Source organism: Hyla sarda, chromosome 2 (genome assembly GCF_029499605.1).
Source record: "Hyla sarda isolate aHylSar1 chromosome 2, aHylSar1.hap1, whole genome shotgun sequence".
Classification (NCBI taxonomy): Eukaryota; Metazoa; Chordata; class Amphibia; order Anura; family Hylidae; genus Hyla; species Hyla sarda.
The window spans coordinates 267,768,734-267,794,857 of NC_079190.1; the positions used below are offsets into that span (position 1 = coordinate 267,768,734).

The window sequence follows — 26,124 nt, forward strand, 5'->3', positions numbered from 1 at the left end:
GCAATGCACGTCGCCGTAAAGCGACATGCATTGCTGTAATGGGACCCTGTATACTACAACTCCCAGCATGCCCAGACAGCCCTTGGCGTCTGGGCATGCTGGGAGTTGCAGTTTTGCAACATCTGGAGGTCCACAGTTTGGAGACCACTGTGCCCTTCCAGATGTTGCAAAACTACACATCCTCAGCATGCCCTTACTGTCCAGGCATGCTGGGAGTTGTAGTTCTGTAACATCTGGCCCTTCAGATGTTGCAGAACTACAACTCCCAGCATGCCTGGACAGTTTTGGCATACTGGGAGTTGTAGTTTTGCAACATCTGGAATGGCATAGATTGGGAACCACTGTATTAGTGGTCTGCAAACTAGTCCTCCAGATGTTGCAAAACTACAACTCCCAGCATGCTGGGAGTTGTAGTTCGGCAACATCTGGCTCCAAAGATGTTGCCGAACTACTACTCCCAGCATGCCTGAGAATGCTGGGAGTTGTGGTTTTGCAACAACAGGAGGCACACTGGTTGGGAAACATTGTCTGTTTCCTAACTCAGTGTTTCCCAACCGTGTGCCTCCAGCTGTTGCAAAACTATAACTACCAGCATGCACTGATAAACTGTGCATGCTGGGAGTTGTAGTTTTGTAACAGCTGGAGGTCCCCCCTGTGAATGTACAGGGTACATTCACATGGGCAGGGGGCTTACAGTGAGTATCAGGCTGCAAGTTTGCGATGCAGCAAATTTTGCGCGGCAGCTCAAACTCGCAGCGGGAACTCGCTGTAATTCCCCTGCCCGTGTGACTGTACCCTAAAAACACTACACTACACTACACTAACACAAAATAAAATAAAAAGTAAAAAAAACACTACATATACACATACCCCTACACAGCCCCCCTCCCCTCCCCAATAAAAATGAAAACGTCCGGTATGCCACTGTTTCCAAAATCTAGAGAAAGGAAGGAAGGCGCCTCATGTGCGGGATCAGTAGGTCTTGCAGGTGGGGGTAGGGGACGGTGATTCCCAAACCGCTTACCAAAGTTGGTTGTGCGCCCACACACAACAAGATTAAGAGCAGAAGAGATATGGAAGAAGGTCCACTGCAGCCCTCATGGGTAAGAGTAAAATCAAAACCGAATGACCAGGGAGTCAGGAGTTTGTCTGGCGCAGAGAGGAACCATCAAGCCGCCAAGTAAAATCAATGGATTTATTAGATGCAACGCGTTTCGCTGCGCATGCGCAGCTTCATCAGGCATGACAAGGGAAGGCTGGTAACAGATATATATACCTCCAGGAATTAACCATTAGAGTGCTTTTTGAAAGAATTGTTACATAGAATTACATATCCACATATAAATGTGACAATGTAAAAAATAAAATAAAATATATATATATATAAATAAATATAAATAAATATAAATAGGCAAACCGAAGTCACAAAAATAATATTAAAACAGCAATATAAAAGCACAATGCGATCTTATAAACATATATATATATATATATATATATATATATATATATATAATATAATTATCGCATGTGGTGTGAATATAACACCACAAGCGACTCAAGGAGTCACACCGCTTAGTCACCGGTGCTGCATTCAACGACGCAAGTTGGATATTATTTCAAAAAATGTATATGATATAAAAAGATATGTATGTCAATTCAAAGAATACATTTTTTTTTTTTTTTTTTTATTGTATACCGCTGTCTTATTAAAATAAAAAATAAATAATAAACAGTGCAGTAAACCAAATCACAACTGACCAGAAGGGGATGTATGAACACTACTTGGAGAAAAGTGAAAAAGATGAACTAGAATGACTAGTGCGGTATTGAATACAGCACCCGGCGAAAACGCAGGGTGTGAATATTCGTAAAGAAATCCAAATTTACAAACAATAAATAATTAAATAAATAAAAATACAGAAGTATCTATATGCAGAAAGGAAAGGAAAAAACAAACGGAACTTAGATAATAAAACATAAGGAATAATAAATACACAGTGGGGCGCTCCAGGGTGAACAGCACAGAAGGAACGAAGAAAAAGATAGATCAAGGTATAATATTTTTGGAGATTAATCCATAAGAAAAAAAGGGGAATTTTTTAAAACCCAAAATTATCTAATTATTTAACTGTATCGATACATTCATTAAAACCTTGAGGGTGCAAAGTATGTAGTTTGTGAATCCAGAAGGATTCACGATTATTTAATCTTTGTATTCTGTTAGGTAAATGAATGGGGATAGTTTCTAGAATAATTAATTTCAAAGTTTCGGTGTTTTTTTGATGATGAGTGAAGTGTCGGGACAAACTATGCAAGAAAAAAACATGTTTTATGTTCCATCTGTGTTTGTTCATCCTGGAGCGCACCGTTTGTGTGGTACGGCCAACGTATTGGCGGTCGCAACCACAGGTTAATAAATAGATAGCGAAAGTAGTATCGCAATTTAATGAATCTTTTATTTTAAATGTTTGTTGTGTGAAAAAGGAAGAAAAAGTATCAGTTTGGATGATCCATTCACAACAAAGGCAGCGACTTTTTTTTACAAGGGAAACAATATGGTTTAATGGAACAGGAATTCTGTGGTGTAAGATGTTCGGAAAATCTACTGGGGGCTAATAAATTGCTGAGATTTTTGGAACGTCTGTAGGTGACATTAGGAACTGGGGGAATTATTTGGTTTAGAATTTTATCATTTTGAATAATGGGCCTGTTTTTAGTAAGTATTTTTCTGATATTAGATGCCTTTGCGCGGCAGCTCAAACTCGCAGCGGGAACTCGATGTAATCCCCCGCCCGTGTGACTGTACCCTAAAAACACTACACTACACTAACACAAAATAAAATAAAAAGTAAAAAAAACACTACATATACACATAACCCTACACAGCCCCCCTCCCCTCCCCAATAAAAATGAAAAACGTCCGGTATGCCACTGTTTCCAAAATGGAGCCTCCAGCTGTTGCAAAACAACAACTCCCAGTATTGCCGGACAGCCGTTGACTGTCCAAGCATGCTGGGAGTTTTGCAACAGCTGGAGGCACCCTGTTTGGGAATCACTGGCGTAGAATACCCCTATGTCCACCCCTATGCAAATCCCTAATTTAGGCCTCAAATGCACATGGCGCTCTCACTTTGGAGCCCTGTCGTATTTCAAGGCAACAGTTTAGGGTCACATATGGGGTATCGCCGTACTCGGGAGAAATTGTGTTACAAATTTTGGGGGGCTTTTTCTCCTTTAACCCCTTATGAAAAGGTAAAGTTGGGGTCTACAACAGCATGTTAGTGTAAAAAAATAAATTTTTTACACTAACACGCTGGTGTTGCCCTATACTTTTCATTTTGACAAGAGGTAAAAGGGAAAAACGCCCCCCAAAATTTGTAATGCAATTTCTCCCGACTACGGAGATACCCCATAAGTGGGCGCAAAGTGCTCTGGGGCGCACAACAAGGCCCAGAAGGGAGAGTGCACCATGTACATTTGAGGTGATTTGCACAGGGGTGGCTGATTGTTACAGTGGTTTTGACAAACGCAAAAAAAAACACATGTGACCCCATTTCGGAAACTACACCCCTCATGGAATGTAATGAGGGGTGCAGTGAGAATTTCCACCCCACTGTTGTCTGACAGATCTTTGGAACAGTGGGCTGTGCAAATAAAAAAAAATTGTACAGCCCACTGTTCCAAAGTTCTGACAGACACCAGTGGGGGGTAAATGCTTACTGTACCCCTTGTTACATTCCTCAAGGGGTCTAGTTTCCAAAATGGTATGCCATGTGGGGGTTATTTTGCTGTTCTGGAACCATAGGGGCTTCCTAAATGCGACCAAAAAAATTTGCTCTCCAAAAGCCAAATATGACTCCTTCTCTTCTGAGCATTGTAGTTTGCCCGTAGTGCACTTCAGGTCCACTTATGGCGTACCTGCATACTCAGAAGAGATGGGGTTACAAATTTTGTGGGGTATTTTCTGCTATTAACCCTTGCAAAAATGTGAAATTTGGGGGGAAACACACATTTTAGTAAAAAAATATATATATTTTTTTACATATGCAAAAGTCGTAAAACCCCTGTGGGGTATTAAGGCTCACTTTATTCCTTGTTACGTTCCTCAAGGGGTCTAGTTTCCAAAATGGTATGCCATGTGAGGGTTTTTTGCTGTTGTGGCACCATAGGGGCTACCTAAATGCGACATGCCCCCCGACCAAAATTTGCTCTCCAAAAGCCAAATATGACTCCTTCTCTTCTGAGCATTGTAGTTCGCCCGTAGTGCTCTTCAGGTCTACTTATGGGGTACCTTCATACTCAGAAGAGATGGGGTTACAAATTTTGGGGGGTATTTTCTGCTATTAACCCTTGCAAAAATGTGAAATTTGGGGGGAAACACACAATTTAGTGAAAAAATATATATATTTTTTTACATATGCAAAAGTCGTGAAACACCTGTGGGGTATTAAGGTTCACTTTACCCCTTGTGACGTTCCCCAAGGGGTCTAGTTTCCAAAATGGTATGCCATGTGGGGATTTTTTGCTGTTCTGGTACCATAGGGGCTTCCTAAATGCAACATGCCCCCCAAAAACCATTTCAGAAAAACATACTCTCCAAAATCCTCTTGTCGCTCCTTCGCTTCTGAGCCCTCTACTGCGCCCGCCGAACACTTTTCATGGACATATGAGGTATGTGCTTACTCGAGAGAAATTGGGCTACAAAATTAAGTATAAATTTTCTCCTTTTACCCCTTGTAAAAATTCAAAAATTGGGTCTACAAGAACATGCGAGTGTAAAAAATGAAGATGGTGAATTTTCTCCTTCACTTTGCTGCTATTCCTGTGAAACACCTAAAGGGTTAAAACGCTGACTGAATGTCATTTTGAATACTTTGGGGGTGCAGTTTTTATAATGGGGTCATTTGTGGGGTATTTCTAATATGAAGACCCTGCAAATCCACTTCAAACCTGAACTGGTCCCTGAAAAATAGTGAGTTTGAAAATTTTGTGAAAAATTGGAAAATTGCTGCTTAACTTTGAAGCCCTCTGGTGTCTTCCAAAAGTAAAAACATGTCAATTTTATGATGCAAACATAAAGTAGACATATTGTATTTGTGAATAAAAATTTTTTTAATTTGGAATATCCATTTTCCTTACAAGCAGAGAGCTTCAAAGTTAGAAAAATGCAAAATTTTCAATTTTTTCAGCAAATTTTGGAATTTTTCACTAAGAAACGATGCAAGTATCAACAAAATTTTTACCAATAACATAAAGTAGAATATGTCACGAAAAAACAATCTTGGAATCAGAATTATAGGTAAAAGCGTCTTAGAGTTATTAATGCTTAAAGTGACAGTGGTCAGATGTTCAAAAAACGCTCCGGTTCTAAGGTGTACAATGGCCTGGTCCTTAAGGGGTTAATTCTTCTGAAATAATTACTCCTAAATCCCTTTCCTCAGATACTGAGGTCAGGACTCTGTCAAATATTCTATATTCTGCCCGAGGGTTTTTACACCCCAGGAGCATTATCTAGCACTTATCCACATAAAATTTCAGTTGCAGGAGTTCTGACCATTCTTCTAGTTTGCCTAAATCCTTTTACATTTGGCATATACCTCCAGGAACATGAACCCTGTTACATATCTTTGTGTCATCAGCAAAAAGACATATCTTACCACTGATATCACTAATGAAGATATTAAAAAAAATTGGTCCCAGTACAGATCCCTGAGGTACCCAACTGGTAACAAGAGCCCTCACGGTCACATGAGCCCTGTGGGGGCTGAATTGAAGGAGGAGGAGGGGCACAGTGGAGCACAGTTTAGGTTTCGCGAGATGGACATTGTTCTGACAGTAGAGGAGGAGCAGGAGCAGCTAGAGGAGCTAGAGGGTTATGAGGAAGGTGAGACAGAGGACTCACACACACCGTGGCAGTATGCAGTGGAGAAGGAGGCAGGGAGTCCATCTGAGTCACTTACACAAATGGCACGATGCATGTTCATTTGCTTGTGTAGTACCCGCTGAATTGTCACCATTCGGCAGCGGGATGACTTCTGGTTCTCCACCTTATTGGACCTTCGCTACCCCCACAAAATGGAGGCTTTTTTTTAAACCCACTGAGAGGGAAGACAAACTGACCAACTACAGAGACATCCTGCGTATTCAGTTGGCCGATGCCTGATCTGCGCCATCATCCATCCTCTCACAGGTCTGACTCGGGGGGAGGGCTTCCTGCGCTCACCTACCACTGCCATTGCTGCTGGGTAGTGGAGGGGTGGAAGGAGAAGTGCCAGCTCCATCAGCAGCAGCCTGAGTCTACAGTCACTGATGAGTAGCTTTCTTCACCCGTATAGTGAAGCAACTTATCAGAAGCAGGTAGACCTGGAGCAGGACCTGAACCAGCAGGTGGTGGCATACCTTGACATGACCATGCCAACACACCTTGAAGATCCGCTGGACATCTGGGCAGCCAAACTTGATTTGTGGCCGCAACTAGCAGAGTTTGCCCTGGAAAAGCTGTCCTGCCTGGCCAGTAGTGTTCCATCAGAGCAGGTGTTTAGTACTGCGGGGGGCTATAGTAACCCCAAAGAGAACTCGTCTGTCCATGAAAAATATGGAGAGACTGACCTTTGTGAAGATGAATCAGGCATGGATGGATCAGACAGGATTTCCACTCACCAATGCCTGATGCATCAGAGTAGATTGACCATGGTGCCCGCATTCCTCTGCATCAGACCACAAGTAAGTATTGAGGATATGCATTACGTAAAACTCAACTTTAAAAAATATTCTTAGGATAAAAATAAAATATATGTACCCCAATTTTTTTTTTTTATCAAACAAAAGGAAAGGTGTGTAAAAAACACCATGTGCCACCTACAACACCAAGTATTGATGTGATGCAAAGACCTCTAAAAGGTGGAAGGGAACAACGTATGGTCCATTATAACCTGTGGGGTAAAAACTTCCCCTGTAAGGCCCTACTCTCACATTATTAATTCCTTTCTTGGCAAGTGTCATTCGCCCTAATAAGGGCGGCACCACACAGGAACTTTTCCCTATTTCCCCCTACAAAAAATTAAATTTCCCAGAGAGTTTCCTGTGTGGGGCCGCCCTTCTTAGGGTAAGTAACACTTGCCAAGAAGGGAATTAATAGGGGGAGAGTAGTGCCTTACACGGGAAGTTTTTACCCCCACCTGCTACAGTGGACAATACGTTGCTCCCTTTCACCTTTTCGAGGAAAGTGTTACTCGTCTTATAAAGGAAGGCCCCACACAGGAACCAATCCCTATTTCCACCTAAAAACCCTGGGAAAGGGCAGTGTTTGTAGGTGGAAATAGGGATAGGTTCCTGTGTGGGGCTGCCCTTTTTAGAGTGAGTAACATTTGCCAAGAAGGGAATTAATAATGCGAGAGTAGGGTCTTACAGGGAAAGTTCTTACCCCCACCGGTTACAATAGACCATACATTGTTTCCTTCCACCTTTTAGAGGTCTTTGCATCACATCAATATTTGGTGGTGTAGGTGGCACATGGTGTTTTTTACACACCTTTCCTTTAGTTTGATAAAAAAAAAAAAATTGGGTCCATATATTTTATCCTAAGCATATTATTAAAAGTTAAGTTTTACGTAATGCATATCCTCAATACTTAATTGTGCACACTAACACTTTTACAATAGAGACCATTTTCTTCTGCCTACCTGCCTCAGCTACTATTCTTATTCTGCCACCCGCCTGATGCCACACATCTGATGCCAAGTTTTCCTTTTTTCCACCCATTTTCGTCACCGGGTACTGGTATTGCCATCCACAGCACCACTCCTGATGCTGCTGCTGACACCTGCAGGCTATCTCATTCTGCCACCATATGTTCTCCTCATGCTGCTGCCACCTCCAGGCTGTTTCATTCAGCCACTATATGGTCTCCTCATGCTGCCGCCACCTCAACGCTGTGTCATTCAGGCACTATATGGTCTCCTCATGTTGACGCCACTTCCACGCTGTGTCATTCAGCCACTATATGGTCCTCGTGCTGACACCAACTCCAGGCTGTGTCATTCAGCCACTATTTGTTCTTCTCATGCTGCCGCCACCTCCACGCTGGGTCATTCAGACACTATATGGTCTCCACATGCTGCCGCCAGCTCCACACTGTGTCATTCAAGCACTATATACAGTATATGGTCCCCTCATACTGATGCAACCTCCAGGCTCTGTCATTGTGCCGCTCTGCGACAGTTCTTCTAATAGTGACACCTCTGATCTGCATGTCATACCGAATAACCGTATTATTACACACCCTATGTTTGTTACAGCAAGGTAAAGTGTTCTACAACCCTATTGAGGCTCTCTGTAGGCCAGAAATAGCCATTTTTAATAGCGATTTGCCGCAAATAATTTCAGACCGAAACAAATTTTGGGGGAAAATTCGGCGAATCGGCAGTGTCAAATTTTTCAAAAATCCGCTCATCTCTGGTCTTTATGACTGCCTTTTTATAGATATATTCAGTTTGCATAGACAAACCTAGAATATCAATAGCCTAAATGGGGTTAAACTATTGTAGAATGTAGGAAAAGGTACCTGTTTGCCAGAAATCAATCTTGTTTCGCCATTCACCAAGGTAAAAGGTGGTAGTTATATTTTCTCCGCCTGTTTTACTGCACTTGGCATGCATAAAGATGAATTCAGTGACTTTTACAGAATGCCCAAAGTTCATGTGAAAAAAGCAATTCAATTTTCTCTCTTAAATAGGAGCTTTAACACATTAATGCTTATAAAACAAGAATGATCTACCTGCAGAGAGAGTCTTCTGTTCTTTCTTTTTCCTAAGGAATGCTTTGTTGTTATCTTCAGCCTCTGTAGTTTACAGCTCTTGCAATCTTGGCCACACAATAGAAATCTCTTTTGGAGGAGTATATCAGCATAAAAACAAATGACTGAACGCAACATTCTTCCTATTAAAGATTTCAACAGTTAACCATCAATAATATTTAGAAGGTCAAATACACAATCGGTCTCATCAAGGGAGCACAATAAGGAAATAAAGTTAAGGTAGATGTCGCTAAATAATCCAATCATTGCCACAAAGGGAATTAGGTGTAATAAATAGCTTCTATACAATATATAGGAATAATTCTACCATACCAGGGACCAGAAGTGAGCATTATTGTGCATACAAATGTGATTATCTGGATGTCTGGTGTTCCTGAAGGGAAACTTGTTCTATTCTACATACCTGTTATTTATATAAATGCATCTAGCAAGAGTAGAGTCACGGAATATAAAAGGCTTTAAAATGGTACTCCCCTGGAAAACTTTTTTTTTTTTATCAACTGGTGCCAGAAAGTTAAACAGATTTGTAATCCACTTTTATTTAAAAAAAAAATCTTAACCCACACAGTACTTATCAGCTGCTGTATTTTCCAAAGGAAGTTCTTTCTTTTTTGAATTTCCTTTCTGTCTGACCACAGTGCTGCTGAACCCTCTGTCCTTTTTAAGAACTGTCCAGAGAAGGATAGGTTTACTATGGAGATTTGTTCCTACTCTGGATAGTTCCTAAAATGGACAGAGGTGTCCGCATAGAGCACTGTGGTGAGACAGAAAGGAAATTCAAAAAGAAAAGAACTTCCTTTGGAAAATACAGCAGCTGATAAGTACTGGATGGATTAAGATTTTTAAATAGAAGTCATTTACAAATCTGTTTAACTTTCTGGCACCAGTTGAAAATGTTTTGAAGTGGCGTACTCCTTTAAAGTGTTTGGCACCTCAATTTTATTGACAAAAACTTAAAAAAGCAGTTGCATGTTAGCACATTGTGTGTAGAATATCCAGTTGTGAGAAAAACAAATAATATCAAATAATATAGGGGAACAGAAGTGCAATAAGTTCATACAATTACAAAGACTGTGGGTTTAATCAGAAGTCTAGAAACAATTTTGAGGTGATTTATGGGAGATCAGGTTTGAACTGACCCCATAAGGTTGCTGATGTATGCCCAGTAGACCCCTGAACCAGAAGTTGACCTTTAAGTAACCAACCCACCCCCAAAGAACCCTGACACCTCCTACTGGAGCAACAGTCTACACATTTTAGTCAGTTATGTGGCCATTTAATAAACTGTATAATTTATTAAATAAACTCCCCAGTTTATTATACAGACTTATAGGCTGTCTGAAATGACATGTAGTCAAAGGTTGGTGGCCTGGTATTCTTCCTCTCTTGGCCCGACAGGGACCCTTTCTACCTGTCACATGCTCACAAAGGTAGCAACAAGAATCTGGCATAACATATATTGCATTCTTAGTGCAGTGACAAGACAAAGTAGCAGCAGTATTATAGCTCACAGAGCCCAGTGGATCCAAGCAGCCTCGGGCCTTTGATGACTAGGGGGACTATTACTTCCAGCATACCCAGCCTGCTTCAGACATCAAGGACCAGCTAATAATTTCAGTTTTGAGGGCCAACCACTGGAAGATCAAGGTTTCACTGACCTATCTTCACCAGTTCTAAGTCTTCACATTCCTTATATTTGTTTGTACAGAAGTATCACATGCAAGTTTTATCCACATTTCCATTGAAGTCTATGGTATATAGAAAATTTGTAAACTCACCTTATTTTGTGTATTATGTCCTAGTTGGAGGCACAACACTCAAAACACATGTCAGGTGTCCCAGCTGAAGCAACTTTCCACGCCAGATCCTCAACGTGTAACAGAAAAGACAATGGATTTTGGACATGGGTGATTGCAAATTTTTGTCTGTGCTACCAGGGTAATCCAAAACTACTTTTTTGGATTTTTAACATGTAACGCGTTACTGGACAAAGGCCCTTTATCAGGCGTATTGCTAACAAGAGTCATTAGTATACACCTAATAGGTGAGGGTTCAGGAGATTAGGGATTTGGCAAATTCTTAACCTCATAAAGATTGGTGAGTATTTTGTTTGTGTGAGGTGAAACTTGCAGCAAACTTGCACCAAATTTGCATGACAAATTAAAAAAAGTTATATTTCCAAGGCTTAAAATATAACTCCGATGTTGGTCCGGCAGTAGCAATTTAGAAGCCCGAGACTTGCCTGAGACTAAAGCGATCAGTATACATATTTGCTGGCAAGCCTTGGTGTATTCTGTCACCAAACCAACATTGGAGTTTTACGTTAATTAAGAAGTTGCTAGAGAGTATTATACTAGTGTGCAAAACTGAATTTGATGATTTACGAAAAAATTGGGAACTAATGTTTTAAATGCAGCCGACAAGATCATTATCTGCAGAATAGTGGATACTTTATGACTTAACAATTGAGCTGTAATCACATAAATGAATAATACAAGTGACTTTTATGGCTTAAATAGAGCTTGTTCAAATCAATGAAATTCAAGGAGTCGATAAACACTATTCAGTCTTCGCATGATTAGTTCTGCTGTTACTGGTATGAAGTAAAGGTTGCAGAACACAACAGCAGAAAGCTTACTTTTGCAATACCCCTCTAGCGTCCCCTTTACTTGTCAAAGTTAATTTATCAGTATTTTAGTTGGCTGGTTTTACTCGAGTTTAGTGCAGACGCTGATGTTTCAGGGCAAACGCTGGAACTCACAGAATTTATTGCTACTTTGTTTGAGAGTTCATAAAATATGTTATCCTCAAACCACATTTCAATTTCCAAATGCAAAAATGAGTGGGCTTTAACATGTACCTGAGGCATTGAAAGATCTAACAAGCTTGTTAATATTGAGTGATGTTCTTGTGAGGCATTACCTTGACTACATTTTTATTTTTTGGCGTGGTTTAAAATGCAGATGAAATGGCAACATTAGGAATGACAGAGCTTAAAAACATCACATACACTAATATTATGTGTATCATTTTATACTTGGGCCCTTTTTTATTAATTTTAACATGTGTCTAAATATGTTTAACAATTTTATCCTTTTAAATAACTGTTGCTTATATTTATGAAGCTATGGGGTTAAACATTTATGGTTGGAAGGGTAACCTAAATTAATGACTCCCTAAATAAATATTTAAATGGTTATTTGACTATGCTACCAGGGCTGTAATGTTAGTGTAGTTCCTAATATAGAGTCTGTACCTGTGTGTGACGGTGGTTTCACAATTCTTCTCTGATTTTTGCTCCAAGGTTTATTTTTAACAGCATACAAAATAAGTGTTGTCTCAGGTTTCAGTGCGGCTTGAGACATTACATAGTCAGGTGATCAGAGGGAGCCTGTGTTTGCTTCAATGAGTGGAGCGATCGCTGGGTGGGAGGGAGATCATTCTGTTTTTGCAACAGTTGGAGGCACTGTGGTCAGAAAACACTGGTCTATTGCATTGAGGAGATCACAGGTGTGCTGCAATTGGTGAGGTTGCTAATGTGTGGGAGGGAGAAAAGGGACCTCACACTTACAAACAAGGAATGATGGGATTTGTAGTTTAAAGGAGTAGTCCGGCGCACACTTTTTTCATTTTATCCTGTCCGGGCTGCAAAATAAAAAAAAACACACTTTCTCTTACCTGCTAACGAGCCCCCCGGAGCTCCGGTACACTCTGATACAGGTGTTCGGTCCCCTTGCTGAATTCCTCTTACTTCCTGTTAGCCCAACACGTCACACGGAGCTTCAGCCTTTCACTGGCCGAGGCGGGACATCGTTGCGGCCGGTGATAGGCTGAAGCTCCATGTGACGTGCCGGCTAACAGGAACTAAGAAGAATACAGCCTGGGGACCGAACACCTGTACCGGAGCTCCAAGGGCTTGTTGGCAGGTAAGAGAAAGTGTGTTTTCTTTTATTTTGCAGCCCGGGCAGGATAAAATGAAAAAAAGTGCACGCCGGACTACTCCTTTAAGGGAACAAACTCCAACAGGAAATAGCCAGTTCACCAAAAGATAGCCTTTTGGATATCAATCAGTCACTGACATTGTTCTGTATTGCATCTTTCATTTCCCATGAATCCACTTGCTTTGGATGTAGCATTTGATTATTGCATCGGTTCATCTAATCAGGTTGCTAGTGCAGGAGTTTACCTAGGTGAACTCATTAGACCCATGGATGAGTTGAGGTCAATTCACACTGGGCAGATCGGAAGCCTTTATGCTGTGTTCACTCATTCCATTTTTATTGGATTTCTGTTTTTGTCTGCATTTAGATTGTATTTAGACAATCACATTAAAAATTTCAACTTTGAACAATTACGGTAAAAAATAATACTATTCTGAAAGAATTACAGCAAAAAACATAATTAAATGCAGCAAAAATGTGTGAACACAGCCTCAGGCGAGTTGTATAACTTCTACATATTCTGATCCCATAGAGGTGGCAGATGGAGGTGGTAGAGGAGTCGTCTGAGAGCTAGTAGGCGGAGATCTGGTAGGTAATTATGTCATCCTATAGTTCAAAGGAAATCAGAACCCAGAACTCACATCCAGTTCTGACACATTAAAGGGGTACTCCGGTGGTTAAGATTTTTGGCTATATTGCATCTTCTTTTAATGGTCATGTTTTTTGCAATTGACATGTGTTATATGTTTGTGTAGCATGTGTCTTTTTTTCTCACCTGTTTGTGGGCCAGGAAGTTCTGTAGTTCTGTGTTGGATCTCTGACTGTTGTCCACAGGTTAGGATTAGGCTGTGGACAAGATGTCATAGCTTTTTTTTTCTCTGTTCTTTCAAAACTGCATGACAGAGATAGGCCACGCCCCCTCATCTCCCCCTCCAGGTGGTCACAGGTGTGCATGAGAGCAAGAAGCTCCTACACAGTTCCTCATCTCCCCTCCCCCTGCTCTGCCTTTTGAGGACGCAGGTCTGCACTGAAAGAAGACAGAGAAGATCAGAGTGTTATGTGAAGGGAACAAGGTGCACGGGCTGGGGATGTATAGACTGCAGGGGAATAAATCTCGGACTGGGGAGGATTTCTAAATGCGAAGGGGGAGGGGGGACTCCTGAATGACACTTGCTGGGAGTTGTAGTCCCTGTTATGTGTATGTATGCTAGTGTTTACAAACCAGTCTGCCTCCAGCTGTATCAAAACTACAACTCCCAGCATGCCGGGGCAGACTTTGGGCCTGCTGGGAGTTGTAGCTTTGCAACAGCTAGAGGCACACTGGTTGGGAAACACTCTCCTAGCCTATTCAGCGTACACATCATGTTACACCAGTGTTTCCAAACCAGTGTGCCCCCAGCTGTTGTAAAACTACAACTCCCAGCATTCCCTGACAGCCTTTGAGCATGCTGGGAGTTGTAGTTTTGCAACAGCTGGAGGCACACTGATTGGGAAACACTGTCCTAGCCTATTCAGTATATTACAAACAAAGTGCATTGTTTCCCAACCAGGGTGTATTTAGCAGTATCAAAACTACAACTCCCAACATGACCAGACAGCTTTTGGCTGTCCGGGCATGCTGGGAGTTGTAGTTTTGCAACACCTGGAGGCACCCTGGTTGGGAAACACTGGTGTATGCCCTATAGAGGTGTGGTGAACTACAACCCCAGGAGACTACAGCGGCAGCATGCTGATGTTATACCACAGGCTGAAGACTCCTGAATGACACATGCTGGGAGTTGTAGTCCCTTTTGTGTGTGTATGCCAGTGTATCCCAACCAGGGCTGATTATATAAGTGTGCTGTGTATAAGGGGGCTGACGCGGGAAAATAGTAGGGTGGGTAAAGGGAGGGAAAAAAAAAAAAAAAAAAGGAGCCGCCCCAAACCAGCAATGCATGTGGCATGCTGGGATTTGTAGTTTTCAGCACAGCAAGAAACAGGAAATAGAAGCAAAGATAGGAAAACAAAGTGGGGGATAAAAAGACAACAAAGAACAGAAATAGAGTAGGCTAAACAACAAGAATAGAAATGAAACAAAACAAATAGGGTAAGTCAAAAATGGAAAAACATGTTGACCACCAGAGTACCCCTTTAACCCCTTAAGGACTCAGCCCCTTTTGGCCTTAAGGACTCAGACAATTTAATTTTTACGTTTTCATTTTTTCCTCCTCGCCTTCTAAAAATCATAACTTTTATATTTTCATCGCCAGACTAGTATGTGGGCTTGTTTTTTGCGCGACCAGTTGTCCTTTGTAATGACATCACTCATTATATCATAAAATGCGAAACCAAAAAAACACTATTTTTGGGGGAAATTAAAACGAAAAACGCAATTTTGCTAATTTTGGAAGGTTTAGTTTTCACGCCGTACAATTTATGGTAAAAATGATATGTGTTCTTTATTCTGAGGGTCAATACGATTAAAATGATACCCATTTTTACATACTTTTCTATTATTGTTGCGCTTAAAAAAAAATCACAAACTTTTTAACCAAATTAGTACGTTTATAATCCCTTTATTTTGATGACCTCTAACTTTTTTATTTTTCCGGCGGTATGGGGGCTCATTTTTTGCACCATGATCTGTACTTTTTTTTTGATACCACATTTGCATATAAAAAACTTTTAATACATTTTTAATAATTTTTTTTAAATAAAATGTATTAAAAAAGTAGCAATTTTGGACTTTTTTTTTTTCGTTCACGCCGTTCACCGTACGGGATCATTAACATTTTATTTTAATAGTTTGGACATTTACGCACGCGGCGATACCAAATGTGTCTAAAAATTTATTTTTTACGCTTTTTGGTGGTGAAATAGGAAAAAACGGACGTTTTACTTTTTTATTGGGGGAGGGAATTTTTCACTTTTTTTTTACTTTTACTTTTTTTTTACACTTGAATAGTCCCCATAGGGGACTATTCATAGCAATACCATGATTGCTAATACTGATCTGTTCTATGTATAGGACATAGAACAGATCAGTGTTATCGGTCATCTTCTGTTCTGGTCTGCTCGATCTCAGACCAGAGCAGGAGACGCCGGGAGCCGGACAGAGGAAGGTGAGGGGACCTCCGTGCGGCGTTCTGAATGATCGGATCCCTGCAGCAGCGCTGCGGGCGATCCGATCATTCATTCAAATCGCGCACTGCCGCAGATGCCGGGATCTGTATTGATCCCGGCACCTGAGGGGTTAATGGCGGACGCCCACGAGATCGCGGGCGTCAGCCATTGCCGGCGGGTCCCTGGCTGCGATCAGCAGCCGGGATCAGCCGCGCATGACACGGGCATCGCTCCGATGCCCGTGGTTATGCACAGGACGTAAATGTACGTTCTGGTGCGTTAAGTACCACCGCACCAGGACGTACATTTACGTCCTGCGTCCTTAAGGGGTTAAGCACTAGAAGGTTTTGAGACTGGGGAAGGTTTGGACTGGTGATCACATGACCAAGTTAGGCTGAGTTCACATATGTCCGGTATCCAGCATTGATGAACTGTGCCCTGTTCTCAATGCAACTGATGACATCTTGTATGGCATCCGGCATCCATTGTTTCTGCACGGCGGAAAGGGGAACGCAGAAAGCTGCATTTCCCTGTCCGGTGCCCTCCGGCGTTTCCAACCATCCGGCGTCAAAATTGAGACACTGGATGATTGTGAACTGTCCCATTGAAATGAATGGGATCAGTTCTAGCATCAGTTTCCCTCCGGTGCACGTCGAGGAAAACTGTGCCGGATGCCTGATATATGTAAACCCAGCCTTACTGTAATGGAATATATAGATGTATATCTGCTGGAATCAAACAAATGGTACTATGCAATTAGAGATAGAGAGTGGGCATGATGTAGACAAGAAACAAACCCGGAGTGCTTCTTTAAACAAAGCACATGTAGAAAATCCCTTGCACATAGAACGCCTCTTTCCTCCCCACTGCAAACTGAAAGCCTAGCCTTGTAGAGCAGAAAGGGGTGTGCAAGGGAAAAGGTAGACCGCCACCTTTATGACATCTCAGCTACACAGGGAAAGTGTGCAAACAGCCACCCCTGAAGGTATGTTTAATCTCACTGTCACTGTCTCTAGTTGTATACCTAGTACAGATCTACTTTAAGATTTAAAAATATATATGAACGGAAAGTCTCTTTATACTAAATGGATATTTTTAATCAGCGCCCAATAGATGCTTTACAGAATTTAGAGATTTTCAATACTTTCCACTTTAGATGCAACTGATACTGTATGAGTACTGTAAAACACTACTAGGCAAGTGTAGATAAAGATAGCTAAGCAGACAAGGACAAGTGATAATGGGCAGCATATTTCTTTGCAGAGCTAGGTGGAGAAGTACAGTAAGTGAGAATAAGTGAATATTGAAGAGCTCAATAGACTTTTCCTTAGTAACAAGAATGCACCAGAGTGCAGATAGTAAAGGATATAACATTAAAGATGCTCACAGCAACTTATCACATTCTAGACATGATTTTTTTCTGCTCTGTGCATCGAATCCTAATAAAATGATTTGGAAACACAGAATTCCCATCATACTCTATAATTAGAGATATACTCCAAGTTATACTCAGCGGTGGGTCAGTAATATTCTTAGAAACTGTTCTATTGTTTTTAGTCAATAATAAAAATAGTGAAATGTGTTCTTTAGTGTCTTCACTGGATATATTAGATCAGCAGTCTACATAGGCATCCGTGGGGGGTCAAGGGAAAATGCTCCTTGAACTGTTGATGACACAGACAGGGAGCAAGGAGCCTTCAATGGCTTTAATCTGACAACTGTGATTGTTCCTCCGGCTCCCTGTGCAGTCTCCTGTGACAGGAACCATTATTTATTTCCTCTCACATTGTCCTGCTATCAGTTCCCTGTAGGAAGGTTTTAGGTGTGGCACAGAGTCTTTACATGCTGAACCTCCCCTCATGTGCTTAGTGTGCTTATCCATGACAGGTAGGAGAATGTCTATCTGTTCCTTCTATCTTTCCATTGTCTATGGAAGCGCTGGAGATACCAGAGTACAGTGCCCATGTATCCCTGGCTCTCCTATGGAAAATGCATGGAGCGCATGCCGACATACCACTTCATGCACAGGGAGAGATGGGGCCCTGTTCTGGAAATCACAGGGGCTTTGGATAGGGAATGATAAATAAAAGTAGTGGAGTACCCCATTCAAATATCCCCCAGATACATTTCTGTAGATGCCCATGGCAGTATACAGCAGGTTTCTGTTTTAGATCAAATTCAAACTATAGTGCTAAGATACATTCATAGTACTGAGAGGATCTTTGTTTCCATTTTACTGACAAAAACTGTCATATACAAGGTAATAAGACTGCTCTTTCTACTCTTTTTAGCTGGCCTCCTATGTTCTTATTAGGGATCTTTTTGAACAACTAAAGTGACCAGGTTATGTCAGATATAAAAGTTGCAAATATCTGTCTCTAGAGAGGATTGAAGCCATTAATGTGATTGGATGAAATAATCTAGGTAAAGACCGCCATACACTTTCAGTAGCTGTCGAGAGTATATTCTTTTGGCTGACAGCTATCTGTCCTGTTCCCCACATACACATGAACATTTGGCTTGGCTGAAAATGAATGTGTTCTCAGTGAAGAGAGGAAGGGTTAGCTGCTGCCAGACTCCTCTGGCATCTTATTGCTCTGAGAACAACGAAGTTGGGCAGATGAAATCCAACATGCTCAATCCTTCTGTCCTCTGACATCATCTGTCGGAAGAGAGTTAGAAGGCCACCATACACATAAGACAGAAGGTTCAGCAACATTATGTGTATAAGGACCTTTAGTAGTTCTGCCACACTATTTAAAAAGACAGCATAGACTGAAGTTATGATAGAATGAAGCCATTCAACAATCTTTTTCAGTTATAGTGATTCCCATATCCTTTTCCTATCTTACTATATTGGTCTCACTTTTCTTTCTATAGGCATTTCACCCTAAGATCCTGTACCAACCAGATATATCCAGCTGTATGGGCATCTAAACCAATGATCCTGTATCCCCCAAATATATATAACCAGCCTCCTTGATTAAAAGATGGTACTGTCATTAAATATCTTATGGTGCCCTGATCCCACACCTTTTTACAGTTTATTGTTTGTCTGTCAATTCAGGGAATCAGTCAGATTGGCATGAACTAACTTAGTTTTAGTAATAGGAGGGAATATTATCACCTGATATTAACTCACATTACTTAAACTAAGTTCACTCCCATCTGACTGATTCCCTAAATTGTCTGCAAACTCTCATACATCAGGAGGGGGCGTATCTAGAAACTGTAAGGCTGGGTTCACATATGTCCGGAATCTGGCATAGGTGAACTCGATGTAACTGATGCCGCAACTGATGACAACATGCATTAGTTGTCATCAGTTGTATGGCAGCCGGCGTCCATTGTTTTTGGCACTGGACAGGGGAACGCAGCAAGCTGCGTTCCCATGTCCGGTGCTGTCCAGCTGTCCACCATCCGGCGTCAAAATTGGGATGCTGGATGATTGTGAACTGTCCCTTTCAAAGGAATGGGATCAATTCTAACATTAGTTTCCTGCCGGTGCACGCTGGAGGGAAACTATGCCGGACAACTGATGTATGTAAACCCAGCCTAAAAAGCTGTGTGATCAGGGCACCCTAAGCAATTTTTTATCCATTTTTTAGAGGGATTGGCAACCTGTCCATTTGAATCATTTTACCTGTCTAAACACTAAACGTAATTGAAAATTGAACGGGTGTTAAATAATAATGTTACTGTCATCTTTCCAATAATCCCAAATAGTTGATTAAATCAGACCTGAGATTTTTGGACATCTATTATTATACAGGAGGAAAGTCCAAATGGTTTTCTTGGTGAACACTTTTCTAATATCCCTTAATCACATTGACACTTTATCTGCTGATTCTCTATTTTTTTTACTTTTCAATGATCCTATTGCTGAGAATTGAAATGTTACATCTCACTCAAGGGAAATGTTAGAGACTATTTCCCTCTTTTTGACCCGATGCTCAACTTAGCAGGTCTGGCAGGTCAGGTAATACCTCCTAACACATGGGAATGCTAATTCTTTTCTGGTCTAAAATAGCCTAATTACAGATATTCTAATCCTTCTCCTTCATTAAAAGCAATGAAATGCTTTATTAATCCTATTAATATCAGTTGGATATAGCAGGAAAGCTAATGACTGTAGGGGATAGAGTATTAAAGGACATTTATATAGATGAACTAGAAATGAACCACAATAACGAGAGAATGTGTATCTACATGTAGACAAAAAGGGCAAGCAACTGGTTCTATCATATGAAAAAAAAAATTATATTCAGTTAGACCATTGCATAACAAAAACAGATTATCACAGAGTATAAACCACACTGTTTATTTTTAAGATAATAAGAATAGAACACAAAGCAAAAATCCACATTACTTTCTTAGAATCCTAAAATTCACAAAAACTCTCTTTAAACTATTACTTGTATTACTACCCATGGAAATGGGAATTCTTTCTGAAATGGAAAGCAATATAGATATAAAATACATTACGACATATGGCTGTATTTTATATTTTGACATGTTAATTATGTTATTTTTCACCGTATGTGTGATTTCTCTAGAAATTGTGGAACTAACAGCTTTTGCATTGCAGTTCTAATAGATGATATTTTAGCAGTACCTATTTAGCAGGGAAATGTACATTTAGAGTTATTAAATAACCATTCAGTTTTCAACAGACAAAACATTTTGGAAAGTTTCTCTATGGCTTCAGAATTTTTTTCATTATAAAAAAGAAATAAATGCCAGCACTTGTGGCGTCACAGACATTTGTAGAATTATAATTTTTTGATTTCTTTTTAACATATCTGTCATGCAAAAAATATATTGTAATGTATTTTAGTGATGGCAAATGCAATACATGTCAGTCATGATTAGTGTTGAGCGGCATAGGCCATATTCGAATTCGCGAATATTCGCGAATATATGGACGAATATTCGTCATATATTCGCTAAATTCGCATATTCGTAATAGTCGCGTTCTATTTTCGCATATGCTAAAATTCGCGAATATGAAAATTCGTGAATGCAAAAATTAGCATATACAAAAGTTAGCATAAGTGAAAATTCGCATATGCGAAAATTAGCATATGCACATTTTCGCATATGCGAAAATTCGCACGCCAGTCTCACACAGTAGTATTAGAGCCTTCATTACACCACACAAGCTGGAAGCAGCGAGGGATGATCACTGTGATGTGTACTGTAAAAAAAAGAATCATTTGTACCACCAAAGACTTGGCAAAAATGAAGTGTCAACTCTAAATGGATGATACTTACGCCCTTGGGGAATAAGGCCAAGGTGCATTTGGCATATACCTGCTGCTAAGCTTAGCTAACTTAGATGTGATTTTAACCTGCAATATTTCATCGGGTGCAGCCCTAGTGTTCAAAGCAAACTATATACAATCCATAGAGAAGTCAGTGTATGTATTTGGTCATTATTATTTGATTTATGCTTTATTTGAGCTAGGGAGTGCATTACTGTGTACATTTGGGCTCATTTCTTGTTTCTATAGTATATACCTTGTATACTGGTGGTAAGTGAACTATATTTATTGTTGGAATAATGCCACCTGGGAGGGATTCATGCCCCAACCTCCTGGTTGTGGAGTCCGATCAAAGTTTAAAGAGGTTATCCACCATAAGGTGTATTCAGTACGTACCTGCCAGACAGTAATGGACATGCTTAGGAAGGATCTCCGCTTGTCTTGGGGCTAAATTGCAATGTTGTGAGATTACCATAATACTGTGACTAGCTTTTTGTGAACTGGTATTTCCTGTTTCAGTTTTCTTTTTTTGACTACAAATCCCATAATTCCATTTTCCTCCCTCACACACATCAGCCCCCCCCCCCACCCATTGAAACATAAATGAGCTGAATCCATTCAAAAGACCTGTGGTTTCCAATCAGAGTGCCTACAGCTGTTGTATTAGTTGCAGATTGATCTCTCTCCCACCAAGCGAGCGCTCCACCCATTGAAGCAGACAGGCTTCCTGTCATCAGCTGACTAGTGAGTCAGGTCTCGTCTGCATTGCAACCTGGGAAAAATCTGAGACAACAGTCAATTTGTATATTAAAAATAAATATTGGGAGGAAAATCACAGAAGAATTGTGAGAAAACAGTCACACACAGATACAGACACTATATTATGAACTACACTAACTTTACAGCCCCTGTAGCATAGTCAAATAAATAAAAATTCCTGGAATACCCCTTTAAGTATTTTTTTTTTTTTTTTCAAAAGGAGATGTCTTTGTATCTATTTATGTATCTTTGGTCATAATAAAGCTTGCTACATTTTTGAATATTTGGGTGTGCACCATTTCTAGTGTTTTTCTTTCTTCTCCAAAAACTGTAAAAGGACTGAAATTCACTTACACACAAAATTACCTTTGTGCAGTGTTTCACAACTTGAGTGTATCCAGCTGTTGCAAAACTACAACTTCAGGATTCCCGGACAGCCTTATCTGAAATCTACTTGTATTGGCACAGACATTTACCTCGTGTTAACATGGTTGTGGTGTCACAGACATCCATTTACCAAACTATTGCACATTTGATTAAAACCTACTTGTGATGTCATAATGGCATAGTAGTGATGTTACAGCACTCTACCTGACATTGACAACTCACAGCTGCTATGTAAAAATACTATATGGACAGTATCTGGTCAAAGCAGCTTACATGAGTGATGCATATTTGTGATTTCTTAGTATGTTACCTCTCTGAAACCGGCTTATGCTGCAACTTGAGTTTGCTTTACTTTACCTCAGTTTTGATGTCACACAGGCTGGCAGTCATCATCTGAAACCTACTTGTGATGTCATTGTGGTTTAACGTAGTGTGAGTTAACACTGAATTTATGCCATACACTACTGTTATCTGTCTGTATCCGACCAAGAAAGGAATTCTGATGTATACTGTTGTTTATTCATTTACGCACGCGGGGGTACCACATAGGATTATTTTTATTTTTTATTACCTTATTTTATTTAAAAAATTGAAAAAATGAAGGGGGGATTCAAACTATTATTAGGAAGGGGTTAGTTCACTTTTATTACCTTTTTTTTTTTTTTTTTTTTACACTTTATTTATTTAACAGTGCATACACTGTTCAATGCTGAGTTTTGGCTCAGCATTGATCAGTGTTATCAATGCTTTTCTGCTCTAGCCAACCAAATGGATGGTGAGGAGGCAGGTAAGGCCTCTCTCGCTGTCCACTAAGCTGACCGGGACATCGTGATTTCACCACAATGGTCCCGATCAGCTCCGCTGAGCTAACCGACACTATTAATCCAGTGTTTAGACACTGCAATCATCTTTGATCATGACATCTAAAGGGTTAATGCTGGGCATCAGCCTGATCGACAATGCCTAGCATTCACCATGTTGCTGATAACAACTGGGACTCACCAGGTATGAAGCTTGCTCAGCTCGTGAGCACAATTCAAAGACCGGTAACAGGACCAGGGCGTACAGGTACACCCTTGGTCCTTAAGGACCAAGAACCCTTGGTCCTTAAGGTGTTAATTATGATGTCACAGAGGATGAAAGCCATTTACCTGAATGAAACTAACTTGTTATGTCATGGCAGATTAGTATAAATGTCACAGCAGTTTGTTTAACTAAAAATATCTGGTGGAAACATAATAGTTTATATCACTAAAACCCATGTCATAATAGCTTACCCACATATTTATTATTCTTTATTTGTTTATCATTGTATTTTCTTGTGTGCATATGATTGCGATTTTGAAAATGTAAGATATTTGCATCTATTTCTAATGCTATTTCCTCTCATATTTATACTGTTATAACACCAGTTATTTTGCACTTCATATTTCACTGCCCATGACTTTGTAATATGAAAATATTTTCTTATGCAGAATTATTTTTTTAAATGGAATAAAAAAGAAACAATGGAAACCCATCATAATGGCGATTAACAATGATGTGAACAATATCATGGAGTAAATATATGTGTAACTCAAATCTAGGACTATATGAAAAAAGCATTCTAAGAGTAACATGTAATATGATTAAAAATTGTTATCAAAATCCTCTGTTAGTAACACATAGTTTTTTGCTTCTGTCTTTCTAGCACTGTCATTGATCAATGACATTCGGGCGGACAAAATAGAGCAGAAAAGCATCACATTATCATGGCAGGAACCGACATTCCCGTTCATCAACAATACAGAGTATGAAATCAAGTACTATGAAAAGGTAACTCATAACTTGGTTATTTTCTATGAGAATGTATTGTTAGTGGCTGACGTTTTAGGAAAAGCAAACCATAGAGAAAGCTATTTTGGGGGTAAATATACACATGGCATCCTTGCTATGGAGTTTCAGTTGCTAAATCCACACCAAAATTCTGCAGTAAAGTATAATTCAATGTTAGTAAAAGAGACTTTACCAAATACCAATATCTGAAAGTGGAAAAAAAAATCTAATAGAGCATGTAGAATGCAGACAATAGCTTAAGACACAAAGTAAAGGTCATTGGTTGGCTCAATAGGGGCTACACATTTTCTAGAACTTTCATACCCATATACCAAGTATACATTAAACAGTATGACCTTGGTTATTAGCTCTGTCATTACACATTTTCATGAGTAGATGTCAATAAAGTATAATAAATACATTATACTATGTAATTCACATAGACAAACAAACGGAATAACACATTAGTGCAATATATCAAAAGTTTATGTAGATGACAGGGGCACTTTAACTATTATGGTCTATTCACACGTACAGTATTCTGTGCAAATTTGATGCTGCAGATTTCAATGTAAACTGAACACAGCTTGAAATCCTGCGCATCACATCTGCGCAGAATACTGTAGATGTGAATGGACCCTTAAAGTACTGGTGTTGGCGTTACTTGTTCTACAACTCAGATAAGACACTGCAGACCCGTGTAGTAGGACACTGCATGGGAATGGAGATTCACTGATCTAGCTTGTAGGTATATATAATTAGAATTGTGTTCTAAAATATTGTGTTATTTTTAAAATGTTTTCATGCAGACTGAAATATCCCTTTCCTATGCTGGGTAAGGCAGTGCTTTTGACATAAAGTATTATATTGTCATGCAATGAATAACACAACCTACACATATAATTACCTTGTTATTAGAGTCTGATTGTTGCATAAAAACAATGCTTTGCAGTCAGATGCCGGGAAAGAGTCATTACATCTGAAGAATGTGTAAAAGTAAAAAACGCTATGAAAAATGTATTTATTGCTGTTAAATCCTAACAGCTCGAGACATGGTCCTCTGCAGACTTATAAGTCATTAAGTTATGACAGAAAAAAAGGTCATTCTCAGCAAGTCATTCAAGAATCAACTGACTGAATAAGTTTCAGGCATCATAAACACTATACATCATGGGCACACTTGTATCTTAACTCTCCTGTATGTTATGGCTATCTTAAATTCAGATAAAATACATACATACCTGTATGAGCAACTTTCCCTCTTCTTTATTCAGTCTACATGTGCTTTTTAGACATATTTAGGTAAAAAAATGAGTTGTTGATCCTAAATAAAGGATTATAGAATACATTTAGAAATTTATTTTATGTTATATTTTCTTTTAATCCTAGCTGTTCCATTACATAGCTTCATTGATATGTTACAGCTGGGGGCTAAAAGGAGTAATCCTATCTCGGACATTTATGGCATATCCACAGGATGCAAGCCAACTTCATTGAAATGTCCCAAAACAAATTTCAGGAGTTTTCGGGAGTTACGTGTAAAACTCATTCATTGGAAAATCCATTTAATCTATGTTTATACGCTTTGATCGGGGGGGGGGGGGGGGGGTGCTGAGACCCCACTAATCCATACTTATAGCACTGGGCTGCATTCTGGCTTGGTGCTTAATCTTTCTCTTTGCAGATGACTGGCTTTGTACACAAACATACTTCACTCGGTTAGATCTAGCAATCGGTGGGGGTCTGAGTATTAAGACCCCAATCAATCAAAATGTTTGACATTTCTGCATGACAGATCAAAATTTAAAATTATTTTTTTATATAAGTAAGGGTAGGGTCCCACGTGATCCCGACTCTTTTTTCTTGGGTTTTGCACCCAAATTGTGTTGCACTTTCCATGCGACACAATTTGCGGACAAAAAAAAACAAAACCCTCCATTTAAAAAAAAATCATCTAAAGGGGGCATGGACACATGAGAAAGGGGGCATGTCCCTGACAATTTTGAAAAATCCCAACATAACATTTTCACAGAAAATG

At 39.9% G+C, this 26,124-nt stretch overlaps 1 protein-coding gene across 1 annotated transcript in view; it reads left to right on the plus strand.

Annotated features, from left to right (window-relative positions):
- Nucleotides 1-26,124, plus strand: part of EPHA10 (EPH receptor A10) — a 691,916-nt gene that overhangs the window by 515,878 nt on the left and 149,914 nt on the right. The window contains exon 6 of the mRNA XM_056557121.1: nt 23,962-24,086. Within this exon, the coding sequence (XP_056413096.1) occupies nt 23,962-24,086 (125 nt within the window). The remainder of the gene's footprint in view (nt 1-23,961; nt 24,087-26,124) is intronic.